General features: G+C 57.5%; 7 protein-coding genes across 7 annotated transcripts; 4 read left to right on the plus strand and 3 right to left on the minus strand.

Annotated features, from left to right (window-relative positions):
- Positions 1–357: 357 nt before the first annotated feature.
- BROUX77_005648 (uncharacterized protein) lies at positions 358–5,139 on the plus strand (the record flags this gene model as incomplete). The annotated part of the gene is made up of 1 exon (XM_073750545.1): positions 358–5,139. One exon carries the CDS (start codon positions 358–360, stop codon positions 5,137–5,139), a length of 4,782 nt encoding a protein of 1,593 aa, XP_073604534.1.
- A 167-nt stretch (positions 5,140–5,306) lies between these two features.
- Positions 5,307–9,260, minus strand: BROUX77_005649 (uncharacterized protein; the record flags this gene model as incomplete). The annotated part of the gene is made up of 2 exons (XM_073750546.1): positions 5,307–7,451; positions 7,515–9,260. 2 exons carry the CDS (start codon positions 9,258–9,260, stop codon positions 5,307–5,309), a joined length of 3,891 nt encoding a protein of 1,296 aa, XP_073604535.1.
- Positions 9,261–10,007: 747 nt separating this feature from the next.
- On the minus strand, positions 10,008–11,585 carry BROUX77_005650 (uncharacterized protein; the record flags this gene model as incomplete). Its single annotated transcript, XM_073750547.1, has 1 exon — positions 10,008–11,585. One exon carries the CDS (start codon positions 11,583–11,585, stop codon positions 10,008–10,010), a length of 1,578 nt encoding a protein of 525 aa, XP_073604536.1.
- Positions 11,586–14,415: 2,830 nt separating this feature from the next.
- On the minus strand, positions 14,416–15,863 carry BROUX77_005651 (uncharacterized protein; the record flags this gene model as incomplete). The annotated part of the gene is made up of 2 exons (XM_073750548.1): positions 14,416–14,577; positions 14,646–15,863. The coding sequence occupies 2 exons, from the start codon at positions 15,861–15,863 to the stop codon at positions 14,416–14,418; spliced, it is 1,380 nt and encodes a 459-aa protein (XP_073604537.1).
- Positions 15,864–16,728: 865 nt separating this feature from the next.
- On the plus strand, positions 16,729–17,673 carry BROUX77_005652 (uncharacterized protein; the record flags this gene model as incomplete). Its single annotated transcript, XM_073750549.1, has 2 exons — positions 16,729–17,004; positions 17,050–17,673. The coding sequence occupies 2 exons, from the start codon at positions 16,729–16,731 to the stop codon at positions 17,671–17,673; spliced, it is 900 nt and encodes a 299-aa protein (XP_073604538.1).
- Positions 17,674–17,981: 308 nt separating this feature from the next.
- BROUX77_005653 (uncharacterized protein) lies at positions 17,982–18,791 on the plus strand (the record flags this gene model as incomplete). Its single annotated transcript, XM_073750550.1, has 2 exons — positions 17,982–18,037; positions 18,095–18,791. 2 exons carry the CDS (start codon positions 17,982–17,984, stop codon positions 18,789–18,791), a joined length of 753 nt encoding a protein of 250 aa, XP_073604539.1.
- A 920-nt stretch (positions 18,792–19,711) lies between these two features.
- On the plus strand, positions 19,712–22,250 carry BROUX77_005654 (uncharacterized protein; the record flags this gene model as incomplete). Its single annotated transcript, XM_073750551.1, has 2 exons — positions 19,712–21,350; positions 21,424–22,250. 2 exons carry the CDS (start codon positions 19,712–19,714, stop codon positions 22,248–22,250), a joined length of 2,466 nt encoding a protein of 821 aa, XP_073604540.1.
- Positions 22,251–23,816: the final 1,566 nt, after the last annotated feature.

The following is a 23,816-nucleotide window of genomic DNA, read 5'->3' on the forward strand; positions in this document are numbered from 1 at the left end:
TTCCCCGACCTGCCGCCTCCGGCTTTCTATCGCTGACTTCACCCTCACCACCGTCTGCGCAAATCTCCTATCAAGAGCGAGGCTTCAATTTCAGCCTCGCAGCGCGCCCCATTTGATTAGTCGCGAAACCAATAGCCTCCCTCGATCGCGCGGCTTCGCGTCGGCCGCAAACGAATCCCGACGCGACAACGAGCTCCCGGCCACCAGTTTTCGCCTACAACCTCTTGTCCCACAGTCAACGGTCGCCTGGCGCCAAAGGGAGACGCGTGTCTATTCTTCTAGAGAACTTTTCGAAAGATCTCCTCTACAATACACTCTCTCCCTTCTCTACCTCTTTGCCGGCCCTCCCCTTCCGCCATGCCCGCCATGAATGCCCTGCGCAACATCACTGGCGGGACCGTCACCCCGCTGGCGGTCAAGAAGAAGAAGAAGGCCGACGTATCTGCCAATTCTGCCTCGCCCTCTCTCACACCCGCACAGACTGCGACTCCGCCTATCCGAACCTACCACGCCGGCAGGGTCAGCACCACGCCGATCCCCCCGCCGAGCTTCCCCGGCCGCGTTACTCCCGTACCAGTCCCGCGCATTCCTACTATTCGCTCAGTCTCAACCTCAAGTCGCGCCAGCGTACCTCCGCAAGCGAGTAACTTGGCATCGACCCCCAAGCCCAAGTCCAAGTCCAAGGCTGCCGCATCAGCCGCGGCGCCACCGCTTCCCTTGGCTACCACCGGAAGTGCCCCGTCAGTAATCTTCGAGCCCAACGGAAAGAAACCGATTCGGCGTCTGAGCAAGAAAAAGAGCACCGATTCTAGTTTTGTCAAGGCCGAGGAGCCCGACTCTATTGCTCCTACTTCGACATCTACACTCACGCCACGGGCCAAAAAGGTTCCCGTAGTGAAGCCATCTGCCGCACCAGCTCCGGTGAGGCAACCCCCCACGCAACAGATGACCACACCGACACCGTCTAAGAAGAACAAGAAGCGCAAGTTCCAGAATGAAGATATCGCAACACATGTAGTTCCAGCTCCGGCCTCAGTACCGGCTCCGGCACCCGCGCAATTGCCACCTTCCCAACAGACTACACCGGCCGGCGAGCCACTGAGCAAGCGCCAGAAGAAGCTCCTCAAGGCCCAGCGCCGAAACTCGATAGCTGCCGGCGCCTTGCCGAGCCAACCTCTTACGCCCCAGACACCAGTCCGCGCGCCGGCTCCAACTACAACAGCGGCTGCCCCCTCTTCGCAAACACCCGCCGCTACACCGTCTGGCACCGCTGGCCTGTCCAAGAAAGCGCGTGCTCGTCTCCGCAAGATGGAGAAGAAAAAGGCCTCGCAGGAGCAGCCGCAACAACAACAGTCAAAAAAGACCCAGAGCAAGTCCAAAGAATCTTCAATCAACATCGAAATCGCCCAAGATACTGTCCTGCCGTCAGTAGAAGATATGGCCGATGCGCCAGAGATTAAGAAGGAGGCCGTAGATCGGGCTGTCGAAGAAAGCCAGCCGCTCGTGGAACAGGACTCAATCACAACCCTTGACGAAGACGACATCGTAGGCGCCGAAGACAGCGTGGAGCTGGCGACAAAGCAGGAATCATCGCGTGACCAGGAGGAAGAGGACGACGACGACAATTGGGATATTGATCTTCCCATCTTCAACTCTACTGACATGCAAATGGACGTCGACCTGAGCCAGATGCATACCAATAATGATTCTGACGCCGAAGAGCTAGAGCCTGAAGATACGCCAATCGCTGGTGGTCGTGACGAATCTCCAGAGCTTGAAACTACAGGACGCCTTGAAGCCGGTGATGACGAAGTTGCCGAGACTCCCGATGTGGCCCTTGACCAAGAGGACGAAGAGGATGAAGACGATGGGCATGCCTCTGCCCAGGTCACGCCCAGGTCCAAGGTTGTGGCTGCCACACCATCACCCCCGCCCGAGTCCCAGGAGATACCCTCTATCCTCTCCGAGTCCTCCTTTCCCCTCTCTGCCACTGCCGTATCCGGCCCTGAAATTGGTCTCGTAGACGAACGTCTATCTTCGCCCGAGTTGGAATCAACACCCAAGGCCTCCCGCACTGTTCCGATTCGGGAACCTTCCCCAGAGCTGAGTGGCACTGTCCACGTTATGCCGTCTTCTCCTGCACCTCTTCCACACCTTGAGGATCGCATGGAGATTGATGCGACACCCACTCAAGAGCCTGCGACAGATGCGACAGATATTACTGCTACACCACCCTCGGCCCAACCGCCGCTTCTCGATGAGGATTCTGAAGACGCCGACGTGGACATGGCGAACCCAGCTCCTCTTCCTGCCCCTACTTCCGTGGCTCTTGAGCAACCTGCAGCTCCCGCCACGCCAGTTACGCCAGTTAGTAAAAGGAAGCAGAAGCCTCGGCGCAGTCTCTATGCCGCCCAGCAACTGCTCCATGCCCGGTCTTCGCCTCCTGTGCCAAGCTCTCCTATCGCCGACAAGTCCGTTTATGATGTCCCTAAATCGCCTCCGCACGCTTTCTCGTTGTCTGCCAAAAGCACCTCAAAGCTGTCAGGGTCCATCCGAAAGGCTACACCTACGCGCAGTTTTAATGCCGTCAACAACCACGCGCAAGTCTATGACTCGACCCCTCCGTCGGCCCAGCCTCCACCCGTATCCCAAGCCTCTTTCTCTTCTCAGCTACCGACAATGTCGCAGGCACTGGAGCAGTCTTCCCAGATACCCTCTTCGCCCATCAAAAAGACTCGGGGCCGCAAGAGCAGCTCGACCGTGATGCCAACCATTGATAGCTCTGATGTTATCCCTGGAACGCAGGAGACAACCCAAGATTCTCTTGTGGGCTCTTGTCAAAAACCAAAGCGCAAGAGAAAGTCCACCACTACCGCCCCGAAGCCAGCAGAGGAAAACTCCATCACAAGTCCCAGCCGGCAGATTGCCTCCGAGATTTCGGTTGCCGAGACACCAGTCGCAAAGAAGTCCCGCAAAAAGGCTGCGCCCCGTACCATTACCCTCGGCTCGCCCATGGTTTCTGAAGACGAAGGGAACGATATTATGTCCGACCCAGCCTCGCCGTCGACTCTCAAGAAGGTCAAGACACCTGTTCGGACTCCAGCCAAAAGTACACCCAAGTCAAAGTCTAAGCCTGCTGACGCCTCAGCCTCGGCGCGCAAACGCCAACCCGCCGCTATTGTTTCTACCTTGTCTACAGAAACTATTGAGTCTAGCGACGACTCGAGCGATGAGATTCCTGCTGTCATAACACCTCAAGCCGCCATGCAGGACGATCCCATTGTCGACGACTCCCAGGAAGATCCTTTTGAAGCGCCCGCTGCCACATTCAGCTCTACAGTGCGCACGCCCGCCATCAAACGAACCTACTCGTCCAAGAAGCTTGAAGGCTCAGTGGGGAAGCCGGGCTCCGTTGCACGGCCTAAGAGCGCGCGCATCAGCAAAGGCACGATTTCGTCCGGCTTTGCTGAGCCACCGGCCTTTGTGGCTACGCGGGCTGGTGGACCTTCAGCCATCAACGGCAACGATGGTGACGATTCTGACTATGCTGATCAGACCTTTGCTGGCGACGGCTTCGACGATGATCAGGACAACAGCAATGTAGCCAGAAATGACACCCCTAATATAATCTCTATTCCTCCGCCCCCGGCTATCGATCCGACTTTGCCCGCCGACCCCGGTCGCCCCGCCTCAAGCTTGCGCGATGCCGGGTTGAAAGCACTAATGGCCAAGTCCCCGGCGTCATTCATTACCTTCCACAGCCGCCCCAGCGAGTTCCCTGCCATCCCGCCTGCCCAGCGAACACGCGGCACAGTTTCCAGGCCACTAAGTGCGGCCGGACCGGACGGGCAGACCATGTTGTCTGAACAGCCTGTCAAGGGCGAGTCCAGTGCTTCCGGGGCAATGGCCAGCACCCAGCCTGACAGCAAGAGAATGCTTGAAAACAGCATTTCCAAGTCAAAGGCTGGCACCCGGCGCACGTGGACGAAAGAGGAGGACAACATTCTTCGGAACTTTGTTGAGGAGTACAAAAAGGACAACCACCTGGGCGATGGCGCCATCGTCGAAGCGCTACACACGCCCGTGCTGCGCGGCCTCGTCGACTCGGACGAATCCCTCAAGGTCGTGCGCCGTCTCTGGGCTACGCTTCTTGACGCCCTGCCCACTCGCTGTTTTGGATCCATCAAGATGCGCGTGCGCCGGCTGTACCCCGCCACGTTTGAAAGCCAACCCTGGACTCGCGCCGAGGACCAGCGCCTAGTTTCCATGCACGATATATACGGTAGCCAGTGGGTGACGATTGGCGAGAAACTAGGTCGCAGCAGCGTTGTATGCCGCAACCGGCACCGTGAACTGTTGAGCCTCACCCTCGTGGATGTGTCTTCGTGGAGTGCTGACGAGACGCGCCAATTCATCAACTGCGTGCTCGGCCACGCGCATGCCCGATGGCTCAAGGACGACGCTGCCGACGCCGACGCCGACGCCGACGCCGATCCCGACTCGGACCCCGACACCCGCCTAATCCACCCAACGCTCGACTTTGCCGCCATCGCCACGGCGCTGCGCGACGCGGCGCAAATCACACGCCCAAAACGCGTGCTCGAGCAGTACTGGACACACCTGCGCATCCCGCTGACACCGGCGCTGCTACGCGCATGGGCCAGCAAGGCCTTTGACGGCCTTGGGCCGCGGCTGTTCGTGCCGCGACTGCGCCTGTTCACGGCGACGCCAGCCGACACGCTAGTCTTTGTCGGCGCGGTGCGGGCCAGCGGCGCGCGCGAGCTGGCTGACATCCCGTGGACGCGGCTGGCGCTGCGCCACACGGCCATGCACGAGTGGAGCGCGGACGCGCGCATGCTCCTGTGGCGCCGGCTGTGGATGCGGCTGCTGCCGAGCGGGCGCACGAGCGTGCCGGTCGCGGTGCAGTGTCTGCTCGACTACCATGCGGCCAAGGGCCGGCTGCCACACATTGCCGACGCCAAGTTCGACGCCCTTGAAGAGGAAACCTTTTTGTTCCAGATGGGCGGCGATGGCGTCTGGGTTGTCGAGTCGGACTATGAAGATGATGTGGCGCAGGAGGTTAGTAAGACGGCGAAGCGCGCGCGGTCGGCGGTGGAAACGTGGCGTGTGCGTGTGTGAGTTCGAGCCGAAGTGGAAAAGGATGGAGGGGAAGTGGCTTTACGGTTTCTACGGCGTGTGTCTGGTTGCTCAATGTTTCTTTTTCTTCGCTGTATCTGTTCTACAAGACGTATTATGTGTATTTTCTAGCTTGTCCATTCTTTATACCAAAAGCAACTATTCTGAACCTATTTTCGCATCACGGCTTTCAACAGCGCCCAAGCCAACAAGCGGTACACGATCACACACGCCAGCAATCCCATGGCATTGGCCACCGGGTCTTCATCCAGCTTGTACAGGTGCAGCGCGTCCTCGCCCGTCGCGATCAGGCAGCGCCCATCGGGGCCGCGCTGGCCATCATCGCAGCGAAAGCGGACGCCGCGCAGCGAGTACGCCGCCACGAGGCGGGCCGCATAGCGCACCGGCGACAGGTAGTTCAGGGCATCGAGAAAGGCCGGCATGTCGGTCGACAGCACGCCGACCATGGAGTTGGCGAGCGAGAGCACGACCGACGTCAGCGTGACGGCGAAGCCGGTGTGGTTGAACAGCGTGTTGAACATGATGCCGACGCTCTCGCCGCACGAGATGCCGCCGAACACGGCAAACGACGTGGCGAAGAACAGCGTCGCCGTGCGCGGCAGTCCGACCGCCATGACGATGAAGACGCCGCCGGCAAGCACGCCCGAGGTCATCTCGCTCGGCACCTCCAGCGCGGTATACGCCAGCAGGAACTCGCCGACGCCGTAGACGCCGTCGGCGTGCTCGCGCACAAACACGTCGCGCTCGCCGGGATACAGCGCAATGTTCTGCAGCATGCCGCTAAAGTAGAAGCTGCCAATCTGCTGCACGATGCCCATGCGGTTCTGCACGCTGGCGAAGTCGTGGCCGACGGGCGCAAAGAAGAGCGTCAGCAGAATCGCCAGCGACACCGCCTGCATCACGCGCGCAATCACCACCGGCGGCTGCCGGCGCAGGTTGATGGCCGCGCGCCGCATGAGCAGCGGCGCAGCCACGCGGAACGGCGCCGCCGCGCGCACCATGGCCCCCAGCTCGGCGGGCGTCGCAAGCGCCTTACCGGCGAAGCTGCGCCGCGGCTCGGTGCCCTTGTCGCTGGCGGCGCGGTCGGCCCAGTCGGCGATGAGCGCGTCGACGCGCGCGCGGCTCTGCGCCTCGCGCGCGGCCTGCTGCAGGTCCACGGTGATCAGGTCGAGCGCAAAGTCGGCCGGGTTCGAGTAGGCCGGGCACGGGAAGCTGCGGCTGCCAAAGTAGGCGAGCATGTCGGACGCGGGGCCGGCGTAGACGGAGCGCCCGCCACGCGCGAGCAGCATGACGGTGCCGAAGCGGCTGAACAGGTCCGAGCGCGACTGGTGGATAGTCAGCACCAGCGTGCGGCCCTCGGCGGCCAGGCCCTCGAGGACTTCCATGATGGAGCTGGCGGTGAAGGCGTCCAGCCCGCTGGTCGGCTCGTCGAGCAGGAGCACGCGCGGGTTCGTCAGGATCTGGATGGCGATGCTGACGCGGCGCTTCTCGCCGCCCGAGATGCCCTTGACGAGCGCGCTGCCGACCAGCGTGTTGGCGCAGTCCTTCAGCCCCAGCTTCAGCAGCACCTCCTCGGCGCGCTGCTGCTTCTCGGCCTCGCCCATCCACTGCGGCAGCCGCAAGCCCGCTGCAAAGCGCAGCGTCTCGCGCACTGTCAGGCACGGCAGCAGGCCCTCGTCGTCCTGGCACACGTACGAGGTCACGGCGCGCAGAACGCTGGCGGCCGGCGCAGTGCCGTTAAAGAGCACGCGGCCGGAGGAGAGGTAGCGCGTAGTGGCGCTGTTGTGGTAGCGCTGCGCGAGCGCGTTCAGCAGGCTGGTCTTGCCGCTGCCCGACGGGCCCATGACGATGTTGAGCACGCCAGCCTGGAAGGTGGCGTGGACGTTGTCGAGGATCTTCTTGCGCGGCAGGGCCTTGCCGAGAAGCGTGCGCTTGTCGAGGTCCAGCGAGAAACCGTCCAGAGTCACGTCGATGGCGGCGGCGTCGGAGGTCTGCAGAGACGCCATTTTCTCTTTGCCGGCGGAGAGGTCGGTGTCGAAGGTCTGCACGCGCGCAATTGTCATGGACGCTTTTTTAAAGCGCAGCAGCGCATATGTGGCAAACAGGAAGAAGAAGACGAAGCCGACTAGCACGGCTATCGGGCGGGCGATCCAGTCGGCCGGGAAGCCGAGGTTTCGCATGATTCCCCGGCCGGTGTATGATTCGCAGGCCGGGTTGCTTTCGCCGCCGTCAAACGGGCAGTCGTAAAAGCTGCCCTGGAACTCGTTCGCTGCGTAGGCGCCAAAGCAGTACCACTGTTGCGGGAGGTCAGATTAGCAAGAGGGAGCGTCAGGGGTGGCTGCGAGGGAGGGGCTTACGCTGTATGTAATGTACTTGAGCCAGCGCAGATACACGGGGATCGTCTCGCTTTGAATAAACATGCCACATGCAAAACTCTGCAGGGTGTATATCAGATTGGCAGCCATAGTGCTGCCGGGCAGATCGCGGGCCAGAGCGACGCACATCATCGCACACAGCATAATGATGTAGTGGTTCAGCAGCGAGATGGCGAAAAAGACAAAGAACTGGCGGGCATCGTTCTCAAAGCCGGCCATAAAGTACAAGATGACGCTATATATCAGCGGCACCGGCAAGTCCTCGGTGGGAAGGCGGGCGACGCGGCGCGACAGAATAAAGGCCCACGGGTCCACGCAGCGCTCGCTGTTCTCGCGGTCAAACGTTTGAATGTCCTGCGTCATGCGGTACACCTCAAAGATCAGCATCAGATATCCCTGCATCGCCGAACTCGAGTACAGCGCGCCCTGCCGCGACCGGATGCCCGACGCGTCGCGCCCGAGCTGGTAGAAGATCAGCCCGCTGACGAGTCCCATCAGCACCGTCTCCAGCATGGCTGCCATCATGCCCATCGGGTCGCGATATGTGACTTTGAAGGTCCGGTGCGTCAGCACTTTCATCTGCGTCCCAAACGTGGCATGCGCATGGGCCGTGAGCCCCGCCGTGGGCGCGCCGGCGGCGACATCGGGGCTCTCGGGGTATACTCTAGCGGACTCCGTTTTCCAGGCCGCCTTGAGGCGGTCGACGCGGGCCTTGCTTGCCGCCTCGCGCTCCGGCGTGCGGTTGTCAACAGCCGCAATGTCGACCATGTGTTCGGCAGGATTCACAAACGGCGGCAGCGCAAAGCCCAGCCCGCCAAACCAAGCCACACAGTCGTCGCGGGAGCCCGAGAACACCGGGCTGCCCTTGCTCAGAAGCACCAGCCCGTCAAACAGGGCCCAGATCTCGGAGCGCGGCTGGTGCATCGTCGTGACAATGGTGCGGCCGCGCGCCGCCAGCGCCTTGAGCGTGCGCACGAGCTGGAAGGCGCTCGTCGCGTCCAGCCCGGTCGTCGGCTCGTCCAGGAACAGCAGCGACGGATTCGCCAGCATCTGCACGCCGATGCTCACGCGCCGCTTCTCGCCGCCCGAGCAGCCGCCGTGCTGCGCGCTGCCGATGCGCGTTTCCGCACACTCCTTCAGCCCGAGCTCCAGAATCACCTGCTCGACTATGCGCTGGCGCTCGCCGGCCGCCACCGTCGCCGGCAGCCGCAGGGCCGCTGCGTAGCTCAGCGTCTCGCGCACCGTCAGCGCCGGCTGCAGGACGTCCTGCTGCATCACGTACGCGTGCCGCGCCCCGTGGATCCCCGCGCGCCCGTTGACGCTGACGTAGCCGGCGATGGAGAGCCGCGAGCTGCTGACGCGCTCGGCAAGCGTGTTGAGCAACGTCGTCTTGCCCGAGCCGCTGCCGCCCAGGATGGCGGTCAGCGACCCTAGGCGGAAAGACGCGCTCACGTCGTGGAGAAGCGTCTTGATTTCCGGCTGCGGCTTGAAGCGCTGCCGGATCAGGGCCGCGTAGCTGGCGGGGTCGGTCCAGCTGGCGGCGGTGTCGACTGACACAGAGAGGTTGCGGACCTGTACGTCAACAGGCTCGACATCGTAGAGGGAGAGCGACTGGCTCGAGACGGATGGGTCCGGTGTGGTGGCGGCAGGCGGTGAAGAGAGAAGCGGCGGCTCTTCTGGAGAAGCTGACCCGGCAGGTTTAAGCGCCACGGGCTCACTTTGCGACATTCTTGGGGCAAATAGGGCACGAAGAAATAAAAATCCCCCATCAGTCGCATCTGGATATGTAGATGGATAAAACGCGTGGATTCCAACAAGACTTTAAAGCCCAGAAGAACTACATTACACGGCACACGTGGCAACGTTTGGCACAGGCGCAAGATCAACGGGAGATGGATGGAGGCCCGGGCGCCCAGGACTTTGATCTTGAGGCTTTCATCTGGGGGCCAGCCCAGGGGGGACAGAACTGAGAGGGGGCCAGCAGAGGTAGAGCCGACAGCCGACAGCCGACCAGTCGGCAAGGAGAAACAGAAACAAAAGAAATGTCGGGGCCGGCACCGGAAATTCTCCGTGTAAGTGAGATGTGACGCTGACAACAACTTTAGCAACTGCCACATCTAAGCCTTTTGCTCCTGCCGCTTTCTGCACAACGGGCGCGCGACAGCCGTTTCTTCTCCGAATCATCATGGATCCTTAGGGTTACGGCATAACCCCATGGCTACCCCGACATTCGTCCAACTTTGGCCCCCAAAATCAGAGTCTCAAGATCGGAGCCGGCAATGCCGTTCCGCAAACTGCGCTGGGTTTTGTGGATTTTCATGAGTGGTATATTCTATCAGATCAAATGCAGATGCTGCAGTTCTAAACGCTAAACACAAAGATGAAGCCTGGTTCTCGTCCTCGTCGTCATGTCGTCATGTCACATGTCGGCCTCTCCTCTCTTCTCCTCTCCCACACCCACGCTCACTCTACCCTCTAGACTGTCCGCTTTTCCAACAACGGCTGGCCCCTTGGCTCGCCCTCGATGAACCCGCCATTGTATTCGCCGTGCACATAGACCTTGCGCCCGCGCAGCCAGGTCTCCTTGACGCGCCCGGTGAACTCCTTGCCCTCCCACGGCGAGCACTTGTTCTTCCACTTCATGTCGCCGACCGTCATGGTCCATGCCTCGGCGTCGTCCAGCACGCAAATGTCGGCGTCCATGCCCGCGCGCAGCGCGCCCTTGACATGCGCCAGGCCTACCTGCCGCGCCGTGGCCTGCGCACAGTACCGCACCACGTCGACAATGGTCAGCGGCGCCTTGCCCTCCTTGATGCCCGTCAGCAGAATCGGCAGGCCAAGCCCGACGCTCGAGATGCCGCCCCAGGCCGCAAAGAAGTCGCCGCGGCCCTGCGCCGTCTTTGCGCGGGCCGCCTCCTCCTCGGCCGCCGCCGCCATGTCCAGCGGCCCGCGCACGTCGACGCCCGAGTCGCTGTGGTGCACGGTCGGCGCGCACACGTCCAGGTGGTCCGGCAGCAGCTTCAGCTCGGGCGTGCACGGCGAGTGGTCCGAGACAATGGTCCGCAGGCACGAGTCGTCGCCGCGCGCTAGCTCGGCCCACAGCCCGTGCTGGTTGGTCTGCTCGCGGATCGGCGGGCAGCACTTGTGGCGCGTGTCGCCGTCGTCAATGGCCTCGGCGGCCAGGCCGAGGTAGTGGAAGCACGTCTCGGCCGAGATGTTGATGCCGGCGGCGCGGGCGCGCCGCAGCAGCGGCAGCACCTGTGTGGCCGAGACATGCACAATGTGCACCGGCAGCTGCGGCGCCTGGGCCGCCAGTGCAATCACCTCGGTCACGGCGTACGTCTCAAACGACGGCGGCCGCGACTCAAGAAAGGTGGAATAGGCGTCAAGCGGGCCGTGGGGCGCCAGCGGCGGGTCGGCATGCAGCACAGCGTCGCCTACCGAGTCGGAAATCGGGGGTATCATCTCGGCATGGAACATGAGTACGGTCTTGGCGTCCTTGAGTGTCTGCATGGCCAGCTGGATGTCGGTGCTAGAGACAGCCGGGAACTCGTCGACGCCCGACTCAATCATGAAGCCTTTGAAGCCGCGCACACCCGCGTCCACCAACGGCAGCAGCTGGTCGGCGTTGCCCGGGATGATGCCGCCGTAGAAGCCGACGTCGACCCACAGCTGGCCCTGTGACGCCTCGAGCTTGCGCTGCAGCCCGGCCACAGTGGTGGTCGGCGGGATGGAGTTGAGCGGCATGTCGATGACGGTGGTGACGCCGCCCGACGCCGCAGCCCTCGTGCCTGTGTAGAACCCCTCCCACTCGGCGCGGCCCGGGTCGTTGAGGTGCACGTGGGCGTCAACGAGGCCCGGCAGCAGCAGCCGCGGCGAGTAGTCGGTGTAGTCCGCGCCGGGGAAGTCCGAGGCCGGCCGCAGCTCTGTGTACACGGACTGGATCTTGCCGGTGACTGGGGACACGACAATGGTGGCTGGTGTCAGAACAAGCGTGTCGTCAGCATTGGTGACGACTGCCCGCGAGGAGGCAAAGACCTTGAGGGCAGTCATGGTGAGAGTGTGTAGAAAGAGAGAGGAGTGGCAGGGAAGAGCTGGTGATAAGAGCCGGTGGTGATAAGAGATGCAGTTGCAGTCTATTTCAAGCTAATATACTACACCGATACAATACAACACATAGGAAAAGAAGAAGAGAAAAAGACGTGCAGCAGACGCCGCCCATCTGTTATATACGACCAGGAATTCCCGAGATAAAGGAAGGCCTTTTTCAGCTCACTAAAATCCCTAAAAAGAACAGCAGCGCCAGCAAAACCTGAGACTAAGAGATAGTCCCCCTTGTCCTCGGCTCCACGCCTTTCTCCTTTTGGCTTCTTTATCGTCTTCTCGAATCCAAGTCTGGGGGAAGGGGGGGGCTCGGGGAAAAGAGACAAGAAAAAGAGGAATCTCTTATCTCTGCACGCCTTTATCTATGCTCGATCGAGTCAAGTGCCACTCCACGGAAAAGACTACACAAAAAGGACTCCCCGGATTCCACAAGCCGTGAAAGAGAGAGAGTTCAGACAAAGCCTTAGCCGGGAAGGAAACCCCCTTCACCAACACATCTGCACATGTAATGCGGGGGGGACAACAACCAACCGCAGACCGCCTGACGCTTAGTCCCGGGGAATCACTTCCATCTTCCCTGTTCTGAACTCTCTTCCCGTTATCGTGAGAACCCCAGCACAAGACCCTAGTCTCAGCCCCAGAGACCCTAACCGGCTACTTATCGCTTTGCCTGCCCCACAAAACTAGAACCGTCTTGTCCTATTGGCCAGGCAGCTCCCGAAGAGGAAAAAAAAACCCCTCTCCCCCCTTCTCTTTTTTTTTTTCTTTTTGAGCCGCCTCATGTCAAGTCAGTCAGACAAGACGAGCCAGCAAATAGGAAGCGAGAACTTAGAGTTATTATTACTCGATTGACAGACGAGATAAAAGAAGGGAAAAAGAAAAAGTTTATCCCTGTCTCGTCGAGTCTGGCCGGGGCCATAGCCGCATGAACCGCGTGATCTCCGCGGGTCTTCTTTTCTTCTTTTTTTTTTTGGGGGGGGGGGGGGGGGGGGGGGGTTTGCCTGTCCTTGGCTCTCCCTACTCTCGCTTCCTTGTTTCTATCGAGTAATCATAAGCTAAACTACACATTTCTATCGAGTAATGGGCCCTTTGTGTTCAGCCTAGGGTTAAGAGCCCAAATGCTGTTGATCCGCCGTTTCCGTCCCCGTAAAAGTGCCATGTGTAGCATTCATGCACTAACTAAGCATCAGTCTAACAACTGTCATGCCTCTCTCATACTTGAGCCTGCTGAATGTCGAGTTGACGTCTTTCCAAGTCGATCTTCTTATGTTTGGTGTATGGGCATCGGAGGCAGTATCAATGGCCAGCTAACCGAGTTCCATGGCGGAGAATTCAAACAGGAAGCAGGAGATTTGCTGTATTTCACTCACTTAGGCATAAGTACACCGTATAGCTTCTATACAACTGGTTCAGCTTTCTCCAAGAAAGACCTCTGACAAGGCCTGGGAGGTGGGGTAGAGGAGAAGGAGGGGTTTGCTCGGCACCGCTGGTATCTCTTGTCACGAGATTACGTGCCTCGTTGGTGCAAATGTCAACTGGAATCTGGACTTGGGGCCAAATCCTACTAGATGCGCGGTGACTTGCATCATTCCACAGGCCATTGCAGCGGAAACAGGGCAATCCCGTGCCATAATCACTCGACTCTATCCACAAAATAATGCGTGTCTGTCTTTGTTGAAATGTTCTGTGACTATGCCATGAAGAAGCCATTTTAGAAGCTTGTAGTGCTCTTCTCAATCGCTGCTGCACTTGCGTTCCTTCCCATGAATATGCTCCTTAGTTTCTTCACCTTGCCAGGGATTTTTTTTTGATGCAGTGGTTGATTTCATGGAGAAGGCTAGCTCATTTCTGTTGAGATTCCTGGTGGTAATTCCAAAAAAAAAAGGCGAGTGTTGTTCATTGGCTAAAAACAGGACGGGATGCTCTTGTAGAGATTGTTATAGAAGTGACAAGAACGAGAAACCAGACTTGAACTTGTACAAGGTTGTACAAGACTCTACCACAGGTAGCACAGAATGTTGCTGTTTGCACAGTGTCGGATATCCTACCCTCATCCTCACTTGATTTACGGCCCTGCCCTTGTGCTGGTTATACACTCCTCAAACCTAAAGCTTCCCATCTCTATCTGTTTTGGACTCAGTCAGAACAATACCTCCCTGCCCGGTCTACTGCCTCGGGTGCCTCGATTTTAGCATCAACTGGTTGGGAGTTTTCATGTTTCCATAGTCATTCCCATTTGTCGGTATTCTTTACAGCTTGAAGTTGCGATTGTAAAACGCTAAAAAAAGTATATATAACCAAATATTCAACAAAACTCCATTTTCCCAGCGGTCTTCCTGTCCAGCCGATTTATCTCTAGAAATGTGATACAACAAACATCCACCGGCTTCTCGGTTCGTGTCCACCTTCTTCCGTTTCAGTTTCCCTTTCGCTCAGGTTAACACTTAGAGCGAAACACCACGCGAAAAAAGTCCAACGCCAATGCTGCGAGGAAAGGAAAAAGAAGAGAAAAAAAACGCGATTCAAAGAAGGGAAAGAAACAAAATGACAATATAATCTGGCTAACCTCAGAGAAATAAAAACGGGACATAATAAAACAATGGAAAAAAAAAGACAATAGCAACAGTGCACAAGGTGGCCAATCAAGTCCGACTTGGCCTGCGATAAAAATACAGGAATGAGTATCGACTGTGTAGTACTGGAGGGTTAATGAGTCGTCCATGTGTGAGAGGGAGGGTGTGTTGTCTGGAGGTGTCAGTGTACAGCTATCCCATCTGGTCTAGTGCTTGCGGTCCAGGACATTGGCGGCTGTTTTGATGAGGCCCTGCTTAGCTTCGCTGTCAGGGAAGTGTTCAAGGGCTGCAATGGCCTTGTCATGATAGCTTTGCGCAAGAGCACGCGTCTGCTCAATACCATCGCTTTCGAGGACAAGTTTGCGGGCCTGTGCGGTTGTTTGTGGTTAGTCTGCTATGTTTCAGGGTGTTCGAAAAACGAAAAAGAAAGACTTACAAGTGCGGAATCTCCTTCCTGAGAGAACTTGCGACCAACCAAGGTGCCAAGTTCAGCGTTGTTCTTCCAGGCAAACAGGAGAGGAGCAGTGGCCAGGCCAAGTTCCAGGTCAGCACCAGCAGGCTTGCCGAGCTCTTCGTGACTCTGGGTGTAGTCAAGCATATCGTCAACTAGCTGGAAAGCCAAGCCAAGGTTTTTGCCGTAAGCATAGGCATGTTCAACTGTCTCAGCACTGGCGCCACCCAGCAGGGCAGCAGCGCGGCATGACATGGAGACCAACGAGGCAGTCTTCAGATATGTTTTTTGAAGGTAGTAGGTCAGAGTGTCCTCGGACCAGACAGGGTGTTTTTCATCTTGCGCCGTGTTCTTCAGTTGCATGAACTCTCCCTCCACAAGGTTTGCTATGACTGTGGACAGGAGTTCAACGACTTCAGGGTTACGAAGACGGGCAAGGGCAACAGAGGCACGACCTAGCAGGAAATCACCAGCCAAAACGGCCATTTTGTTTCCGAACGCATGGTTGGCAGAGGGCTCGCCACGACGAGACTGGGACTCGTCGATGACATCATCGTGAAGCAGAGAAGCGGTATGGAGCAGCTCAGTGATTTCGGCAAGACGGCGCTGGGCAGGGAGGATGTCTTCGTCAATCTCAGCAGGGGCATCCGGGATGAAGCTAGTGAGGGGAGAATCGGGAAGCCCTTCAATCAAAACTTCATTGGGGGCAATGTTGACGTCAATGTCGTGGTCGGACACGGCAGTGTCCGACTTGGGACACACCGAGACGGCACGTGCCATGAGAAGAACAATCATGGGCCGCATGTGTTTGCCGCGAGATTGGGTGTAGTACTTGGCGACTCGGTCGAGGGAGGGATGGCCGGTGCCCAGAAGTTTGCGGATGTTGCCAGTGAGGCTTCGCATCTCCTTGGAGACGAGACGAAGAGGGTCCACGGGAAGGTTGCTGACAATAGCAGCCGTCTTCATGGCATTGGACACGGTCTTGGAGGCAACGGAGATAGCAGCTGCAATGGCCGATGACTGGGTCGAGGTCGAGTGGAAGAGGCGGGCATTCTGGAGCTGGTGGTTGAGAGCTGGGCTCAGCAAATGACGGGATACCAGTTTGCGTTGAGGCAGCGAAGCCGAGGACCGGGGGAGGCCGGTGGAGACATGGGCCCGAAAGGGCGCCGCAAGGGCAGCGGTGGATTGTGGGCGAATCGACATTTTGGCGGGGATTGAAGGAGGTTGGAAGACGGCTCGCGGCGGCTAATGAGAAAGGCAGAGAGACGGGAAGCGGGTGAGCCAAATGACCAAATGGGTGGGAGGCAAATCGGCGCTCACGTAAAGTGGGTTCTGACTATGGGCTTGCACACTGAATTTTTTCGGGACGGCAAGGGAAGACAAAATTCGAGAAGCAGGATGACAGGGGTATGATGGCGGGCAAAAATGGAGAGCCAAAAAAAGCAGCGAGCAGCGGGAGACAACAGCGAAGAAGAAGAAGAGAGAGAGAGAGTCTGAGAAAAAGGAAGCAGAAGAAGGGAATGAAATAGAGAGAGAAGATGTTGCCCTTGGCTGTTGTGCAAGACCGGCTTCTGATTGGCCTCTCAGCAAAATCAAGACAAACGGACAATGAGGTAGGAGCTTGCGCTTCAGCTTGAGCTTGAGCTGGAAATCACTTGGAAGATGGGCAGGAGTGAAAGGAATTGTTTGGGCGCTGCTGTGGCAGTTGCTGTTCTTGATGGCTGAAGAGAAAAACTTGCCGAGCCAAGTGAGCAGAGCAAGCAGGAGCCCACGCAATTGACTGCCATGAAGCTCGTTTGCTTTGCTCAGTGCGTAAAGCTGACAGCAGCACTGTGTAAGGCAGAGCAGGTCTCGCCTGAGCCTGTTTGCTCGCACAAGCAGCTGCAAGAATGGTGGGGCCTGCGGCTCTTTGCAGACACGGTGCCCAGCGACTCAATGCACACTGTATGGACTTTTAAGTAATGGCCGCAAAGGTCTAGTATCGCGACCGCTGCCCACAACTCGCTAACTGCAGCGAGATCGAAAACAACATCAGCAACACCAGCCACACCGCCACAACAGCCACACAATGGTCCTGCTCACCATCACACCAACCATTGCCGATGCGCTGAAGCGGCTTCCACCACAGCGCGAGCCCGATGAGCCGGCCGCCAGCGAAAAGGCCCAAGAGGCCACGCCGCTCCCTGACGTCACTTGTCCGGCTGAGGGAAGCCCGATTGCGCACCAGCAGATTCTGGACCTCTGGCATCGCGCAGCCCGCAGCGGAATGGGCGAGTTGACGCTTCAGAGGCTGCTGCAAGGCACCCGTGTCTACGTGCCGCCTCCGCCGCCCAAGCCCGAACCGGTACGTAGGTGCTTGACTGCTGTGAGACCCTGCTTACTAATACAGCCACAGACACCGGAGTTCAAGGCCCTCATGGCTCGCCTGCGAGAGGAAGAGGAAGAGCGAAAGTACCAGCGCATGATGCACCCACCCAAGATCGAGACGTTGTCCAAGCAGTATCCCAATGCCGCGGTATTTGCCGAGATTAACCGCGCGCGGCCGGCAGATATCGGAAGCGCCGATGAGGACACGTACGAAGAGATTCAGCGGCAGCTCATGCTCATTGTCAATTTCCTGATCAGCATCGCCGGAGTTGCCGCCACGCTGTGGATCGTGGCCCGCTGGTGGAGCACACCGGCCCGTCTAGCCCTTTCCATGGGTGGTGCCATTGTGGTGGCGATTACGGAAGTTGCCGTGTATGCGGCGTTTGTCTGGCGCGTCGACAAGAGCGAGCAAAAGAGCAAGAGCGCCGACAAGCGCATCAAGGAGGTCCGCTCCGTGAAGGAGTCGTGGACGCTTGGCCGGGACGGGCAGGAGCAGGAGCGGGAGCAGCGGGGCGCCAAGCAAATCGAGACCGACTCAACGGCAGGGACAAGTGCCGGAGCCGCGGCAACTGCCAGCCTGCAAGTAGCCGACCAGCCACAGGCATTGAGGCGCCGCGTAGTTGCCGGCGAAAACGAGGCGTCTTGATTTTCCTTTTGTTTTTTATAGACTCTCATACTTGCATCTTTTGTTTCTTTAAATGCAGTCACGTGACGACGCGTTAAGCTTTTCGCGTTTAATCTTGTCTCTAACGCGAAAGTGGGGCCTTATCATGCCTTCACCATAGCGCTCCGAGGTTGACGACATTTCCGCGATTCTTCTCTTGCTTCAAGTGTCTCTCTTCAGACGCTCCAACCTGGCGCTTTCTTTTTCCTCTGATAATGGCTGCAGATCCGCCCGATTTCACGCAAGTACCGCTTGTTTCATTTTGATTCCCGCCTAGAAGCTTCGCTGACATGCCCTTTCCACCCAGGCCCTTTCCCGACTTGCTATCACGACAGAAAGGCCGAGCGTAAGTATCCACTGGACCTCTGCTGAGGCTCAAGTTCTTAGACTAACTGCCGTATAGACGCCCTGCGAGGACATACGGCAAACGCGCAGCCCCCGAAGCAGCACCCGAAAACACGGTCAAGAGACAACGATCCTCGCCTCCACCGCCTCCTACTCCGGACGCCGATTCGCTTCCCACACTCGTAGCAGCCAAAGGCTCCATACCGCCTGTCCCGATATCCGAGCCCGCAAAAAAGCCCACCAAGAGCTCTATTCTGGGCTACTTTAGGCCCGTTCAGGGCCATTCCTCTCCAGGTCCCAAAGCCCCTGCGACAGGCACATCTACGCCCGAGAGTCCGGCTTCAGAGCCGTGCGAGCCTACCTGCAGTGCTGATGATAAAATCACATCGTCACCGCCTCCATACCTGGCATCGTGCCCCAGAGTTGCCGGCAAAGCTTCCCGGCGGCTGCGACTCAAGCCCGTTGGCTTTGACGCGGCGTCTGTTAATGGCCCGCCGGCCGACTTAGAAGCGGTGTCAGCAGCAAAACCACATGCTGCCTCAGCGACGCCAGTCGTGGTCCAGACTACGCTGAATCTTTCCAACAAGCCGGCATTCGACGAGTGTCATGTCTGCGGCGTGGTGTACAACCCTCTGCATCCCCGAGACGTCAAATTCCACTCAAAAATCCACTCGGCAGCAATACGGCAAAAACATGCGCGTAAATCAATGCCAGCACACAACGACCATGAGGTAGACGGAGAAGATGACTGCTGATTCGACGGGGCGAGCCACGCTTCTCGTGTATATGGCAAGGTGTGTCAAAGGTGGCCGTCGTTCTGCGGTAACCAGTGCCGCATACTCCCGTCTTAGAGCATGGATGTATAACCAACCAGAATATTAGAATAATGATTTATGATTTTAACCCCGGCCTCCCTCCGCTGCTGATGCGGGACGAAAATATGTGACGGCGGAGCTCTATCCCCAGTCCCTTGGATTGGATGTGCATGAAGGAGCAATACAGTGCAAGCTTTGACATGTCATGGACAGGGTTGTGGTTGATGAGAACAACACGTGGAAGGGGGAGCTCTGCCTGTCTAAGTAAGTAACTACAGTCAAGTATATCAGGCAAAAAGTGCATCCTCGGCTTCACAATTCACCTAGCAAACTTCTCGTGTCAGCTTATCATGCTCCTGGCTGACTAACCACGCACGTATACAATCTGTGTCAGCATCACCGCCTTTTCGCTTTGCTACCTTGCCTAGGCCGGCACAGTTGTCCTAGACATCAGCTCACCACCAGCCTATCAGCATCCGCATAGCTCTGCATGGTACCGCTTGGAGGAGAGAGAGCTGTCGGTTGCGTCTACTGGAAATAATCGCCATGTCATCAGAGGGGAACTGTGCGTCCTAGAAGCTCGTTCATGGGGCAGATGGATGTGCAGCCAGATTAGTGATCGGCATGTACGGGGACTTCCAGGTGCGCATATGTTGGAGCTTGGGCTGACGCTGACGCTGACGACACTCTCGCTCTATAAAGCTGCAGCCAGCCTACATCAGAGAGCAGAGGAGTGTCACGTTCGAGGTGCCATAGTTATTACCTGGTAACCAGCCCACCATTGCCAGCTTTCTCGCTGCCCCTCTTCTACTAAACTCAAACCACCCACCCCCTCGTTGGATGACCACTTCCACATCGCCATGTCTTCCAGCGATCCTTCTGCCATCAGTTGCTTTGGCAAAGCCCGCTCGACGGTGCAGGGGAAGCCCCTAAGCGACAATGAAATCCGCAAGTACAACGACTTCTTCAAGGTCAGCCTGTACCTGTGCCTGGGCATGATCTATCTGCGCGAGAATCCACTGCTGGAGGAGCCACTCCAAAAGGACCATCTCAAGCTGCGCCTGCTGGGCCACTTTGGCTCGGCGCCCGGCCAGGTCTTTACATGGATGCACTTTAACCGCCTAATCAAAAAGTACGATCTCAACGCCCTCTTCATCTCCGGCCCGGGCCACGGCGCGCCCGCTGTTCTCTCGCAGTCATGGCTCGAGGGCGTCTACGAAGAGGTCTACCCCACCATGACCCGCGATGCCAAGGGCCTACAGCGCTTCTTCAAGCAGTTCTCTTTCCCAGGAGGCATTGGCTCGCATGCCACTCCCGAGACCCCCGGCTCGCTGCACGAAGGCGGAGAGCTGGGCTACTCCATCTCGCACGCCTTTGGTACCGTCTTTGACAACCCCGACTTGATCAGCGTGACCATTGTTGGTGATGGCGAGTCGGAGACTGGCCCCCTGGCAACTTCATGGCACAGCACCAAGTTCCTCAACCCCATCACCGACGGCGCCGTGCTGCCCGTGCTCCACCTCAACGGCTACAAGATCAACAACCCCACAGTCCTGTCGCGCATTTCACACGAGGAGCTCGAGGCTCTTTTTGTTGGTTACGGCTGGTGCCCCTACTTTGTTGAAGGCGATGACATCGAGTCTATGCACCAAGCCATGGCCAGCACGCTTGAGCACTGCGTCGCCGAGATTCGCAAAGTCCAGCAGGAGTGTCGCAAGTCCGGCAAGGCCACGCGCCCGCGCTGGCCCATGATTGTCCTCCGCACACCCAAGGGCTGGACCGCTCCGCGCAAGCTTGACGAGCACTATCTGGGTGGCTTCTGGCGCTCCCACCAAGTCCCAATCACCGACCCGCTGACTAATCCCGAGCACCTGAAGCGCCTCGAGACCTGGATGCGTAGCTACGAGCCCGAGCGGCTGCTCAAGAATGGACGTCTGTCTGCAGAGCTACGCGACCTGTGCCCTGACGGCACGCGACGCATGAGCGCCAACCCAACGACCAACGGCGGCCTACTCAGCCAGCCCCTTGACATGCCCGATTTCCGCAAGTACGCGATCCCTGTTTCGAATTCTGGCGCAGAGCTCAAGGGCAGCATGACCAACTTTGGCGGCTTCCTCCGTGACATTGTCAAGGCCAACCCTACCTCGTTCCGACTCTTTGGACCCGATGAGACCGAGAGCAACAAGCTTGGCCGTGTGTATGAGGGCGGTAAAAAGGTGTGGATGGGCGAGTATTTGCCCGAGGACGAGGACGGCGGCAACCTGGCCCCGGCTGGCCGCGTCATGGAGATTCTCTCGGAGCACACGTGCGAGGGCTGGCTCGAGGGCTACGTTTTAAGTGGCCGCCACGGTATGCTCAACAGCTACGAGCCGTTTATCCACATTATCGACTCGATGGTGAACCAGCACTGCAAGTGGATTGAAAAGTGTCTCGAGGTGAAATGGCGTGCCAAGATACCTTCTCTAAACATTTTGCTGACGGCTGTAGTATGGCGTCAAGGTGAGTTTCGGTAAAAGAGAAAATGAGACTGTTGATTATGTAGGGTTCACGAGTTACTAACAGGCATCCACAGACCACAACGGCTTCAGCCACCAGGACCCTGGCTTCCTTGACGTCATTGCCAACAAGAGCCCTGAGGTTGTGCGCATTTACCTCCCGCCCGACGGCAACTGTCTGCTCTCTGTCATGGACCACTGCTTCCAGAGCCAAAACTACGTCAACGTGATTGTATCCGACAAGCAGGACCATCTGCAGTACTTGGACATGCCAGCAGCAATCGACCACTGCACCAAGGGCATCGGCATCTGGCCGCAGTTCAGCACCGACAACGGCAGCGAGAGCCCCAGCCAGGCCAACAAGAAACAGGAGCCAGATCTCGTCATGGCATCCTGCGGCGACATTAGCACGCACGAAGCCATTGCCGCTGTCGATCTGCTGCTGCAGTACCTGCCGGGCCTGCGCATCCGCTTCATCAATGTCGTCGACCTGTTCAAACTAATTGCGCCGCAGGTGCACCCACATGGCCTCTCAGACATTAAATGGCTGACGCTCTTCACGGCCACCAAGCCCGTCATCTTCAACTTCCACAGCTACCCGTGGCTCGTCCACCGCCTCGTCTTTGGCCGCGCCAACTCGCACAACATGCACGTGCGCGGGTACAACGAAAAGGGCAACATTGACACGCCGCTGGAGCTGGCCATCCGCAACAGAACCGACCGCTTCAGCCTGGCCATTGACGCCATCAACAACATGCCCCATCTAGGCAGCGCCGGCGCTGCAGCAAAGAAAGCGCTGCTGGATTCGCGGACCAGGGCAAAGGCATACTCATTTGAAAACGGCCAGGACCCCGAGGAGATTACAAACTGGAGATGGCCCAAGGACCGCAACAAGAAGGCATAGATGAGAAATGTAGAGTAATGTGTACGTGTATAAGGCCTTCTATTAATGAGGAAGAGCGACGTGTCCGGGCCTGAGCCGTACGGACTGCCTAGTCATGAATAATAAGGGACTGTCTGTGAAAGTCTTCGATCTTGTGCTATGGTATTACTGAGATTTGTACACAATCCCATGTCTGATGCTGTGCTCTACGTATACAACTGGGCTTGTACGGATACTAGTGATCCTGCCAAGGTTAGTTAACTCCCACACTGGCAAAACTCGAACATTGTTTTAACGTTGGTCATTCCTTTGACTATTTAACTACATGCTGTTCATCATGCATTCTGAGCCGCATTAGCTCCTCGCAGGAGTTTACTCTCTGGTTCTGGGCTATCCACATATGATGAGTATATCATGACTATAGCTAAGCCCAAGTTATTGCGTACCAAATCTAAGCCCCGACTTCTTTGTGCCTGAGTTGGAAATCACAGCGGTGGATAAGTGCATACTTCATGTCTGTGCTCGCTCAGGTTCTATATCTCTTGGGAATCTTACCCCTTGCTGAAGTTCCATCAGTGCGTCGGACATCCTTTTCGCTGGGGCAGCTGGGTATTGACCCTCTTCACACTTGCTTGTAGAAACATGTGTGAAATCTAGGTGTGACTAACTAGAGAATACACGTACTGACTTGTACCCTGGTATCCTAGTAGAAGGAGCAGCAACACATGCGTATTCTGTACGTACGCGGATGTTCGCATGTTCGCATGTACATAACTACATACAAGTCCCGTACTCACTCCTGGGCTGTGGCCCACGCATGCCGAAGTACGGCTGTCGTTCTCTGTGGGGGGCTTCCATGCGAGCCTAATTTGTCACTGAGCGGCACCACCTTGTGGTATTCTCCAGGAGCCTCCTATGCTAGATCGTCTGAGGATGTGGTAGGGGATTCACACACAGTAATTCTAGTAGACCGGAAGTTATGCACTAGAAGCATCACATCAGCACACATCTAACTTTGTTGGTAAAGAGGGCAAGACACAGGGCAATTGTCTTTCTTTGGCGTTAGGAAGCGCGGCTAATGAGCTCTGGCGCGGATCTCGTACTTGTACAAGTGCACTGGGAACGTTTGTAAGTAATAGTCCTTCGTACGTAGGCGCTTACAGATGAATCTATAGGCATACACATGACTGGATAATATGGTGCTGTGGTGCAAATGAGTTATCTTGGTCAGTTGCCTGAGTCAATCAAAGCCTTGAGTTTCTCATGTTTGCCCGCACTGGATAGGAACTCGATGGTTTTCCGTCCGAATTTAGTCCGACTCAGACAAATCTTCGGACAATCACAGCCACATTATCGGACAAGCTTTGCCGAGTCTAAAAATCCGTACATTGCGTTCAAGCGCCCAACTCTACAAATGCGTCCTACTGCGTGTGTTCTGCGATTCTGTCAACCCGCTTCATACCGGAATCGTATGTCCAGTCCCAACCTAGATAGATGTAGGTAGCCACAATGGCAATTAGATCCCGCAAGACATGCCACTCAGTTGAGCCGCTGCCAAGTTGCTATAGCCATCACATACGCTCTAGA

Source organism: Berkeleyomyces rouxiae (genome assembly GCF_048999995.1).
Source record: "Berkeleyomyces rouxiae strain 22BRR77 chromosome Unknown BrBRR77_ptg000005l, whole genome shotgun sequence".
Classification (NCBI taxonomy): Eukaryota; Fungi; Ascomycota; class Sordariomycetes; order Microascales; family Ceratocystidaceae; genus Berkeleyomyces; species Berkeleyomyces rouxiae.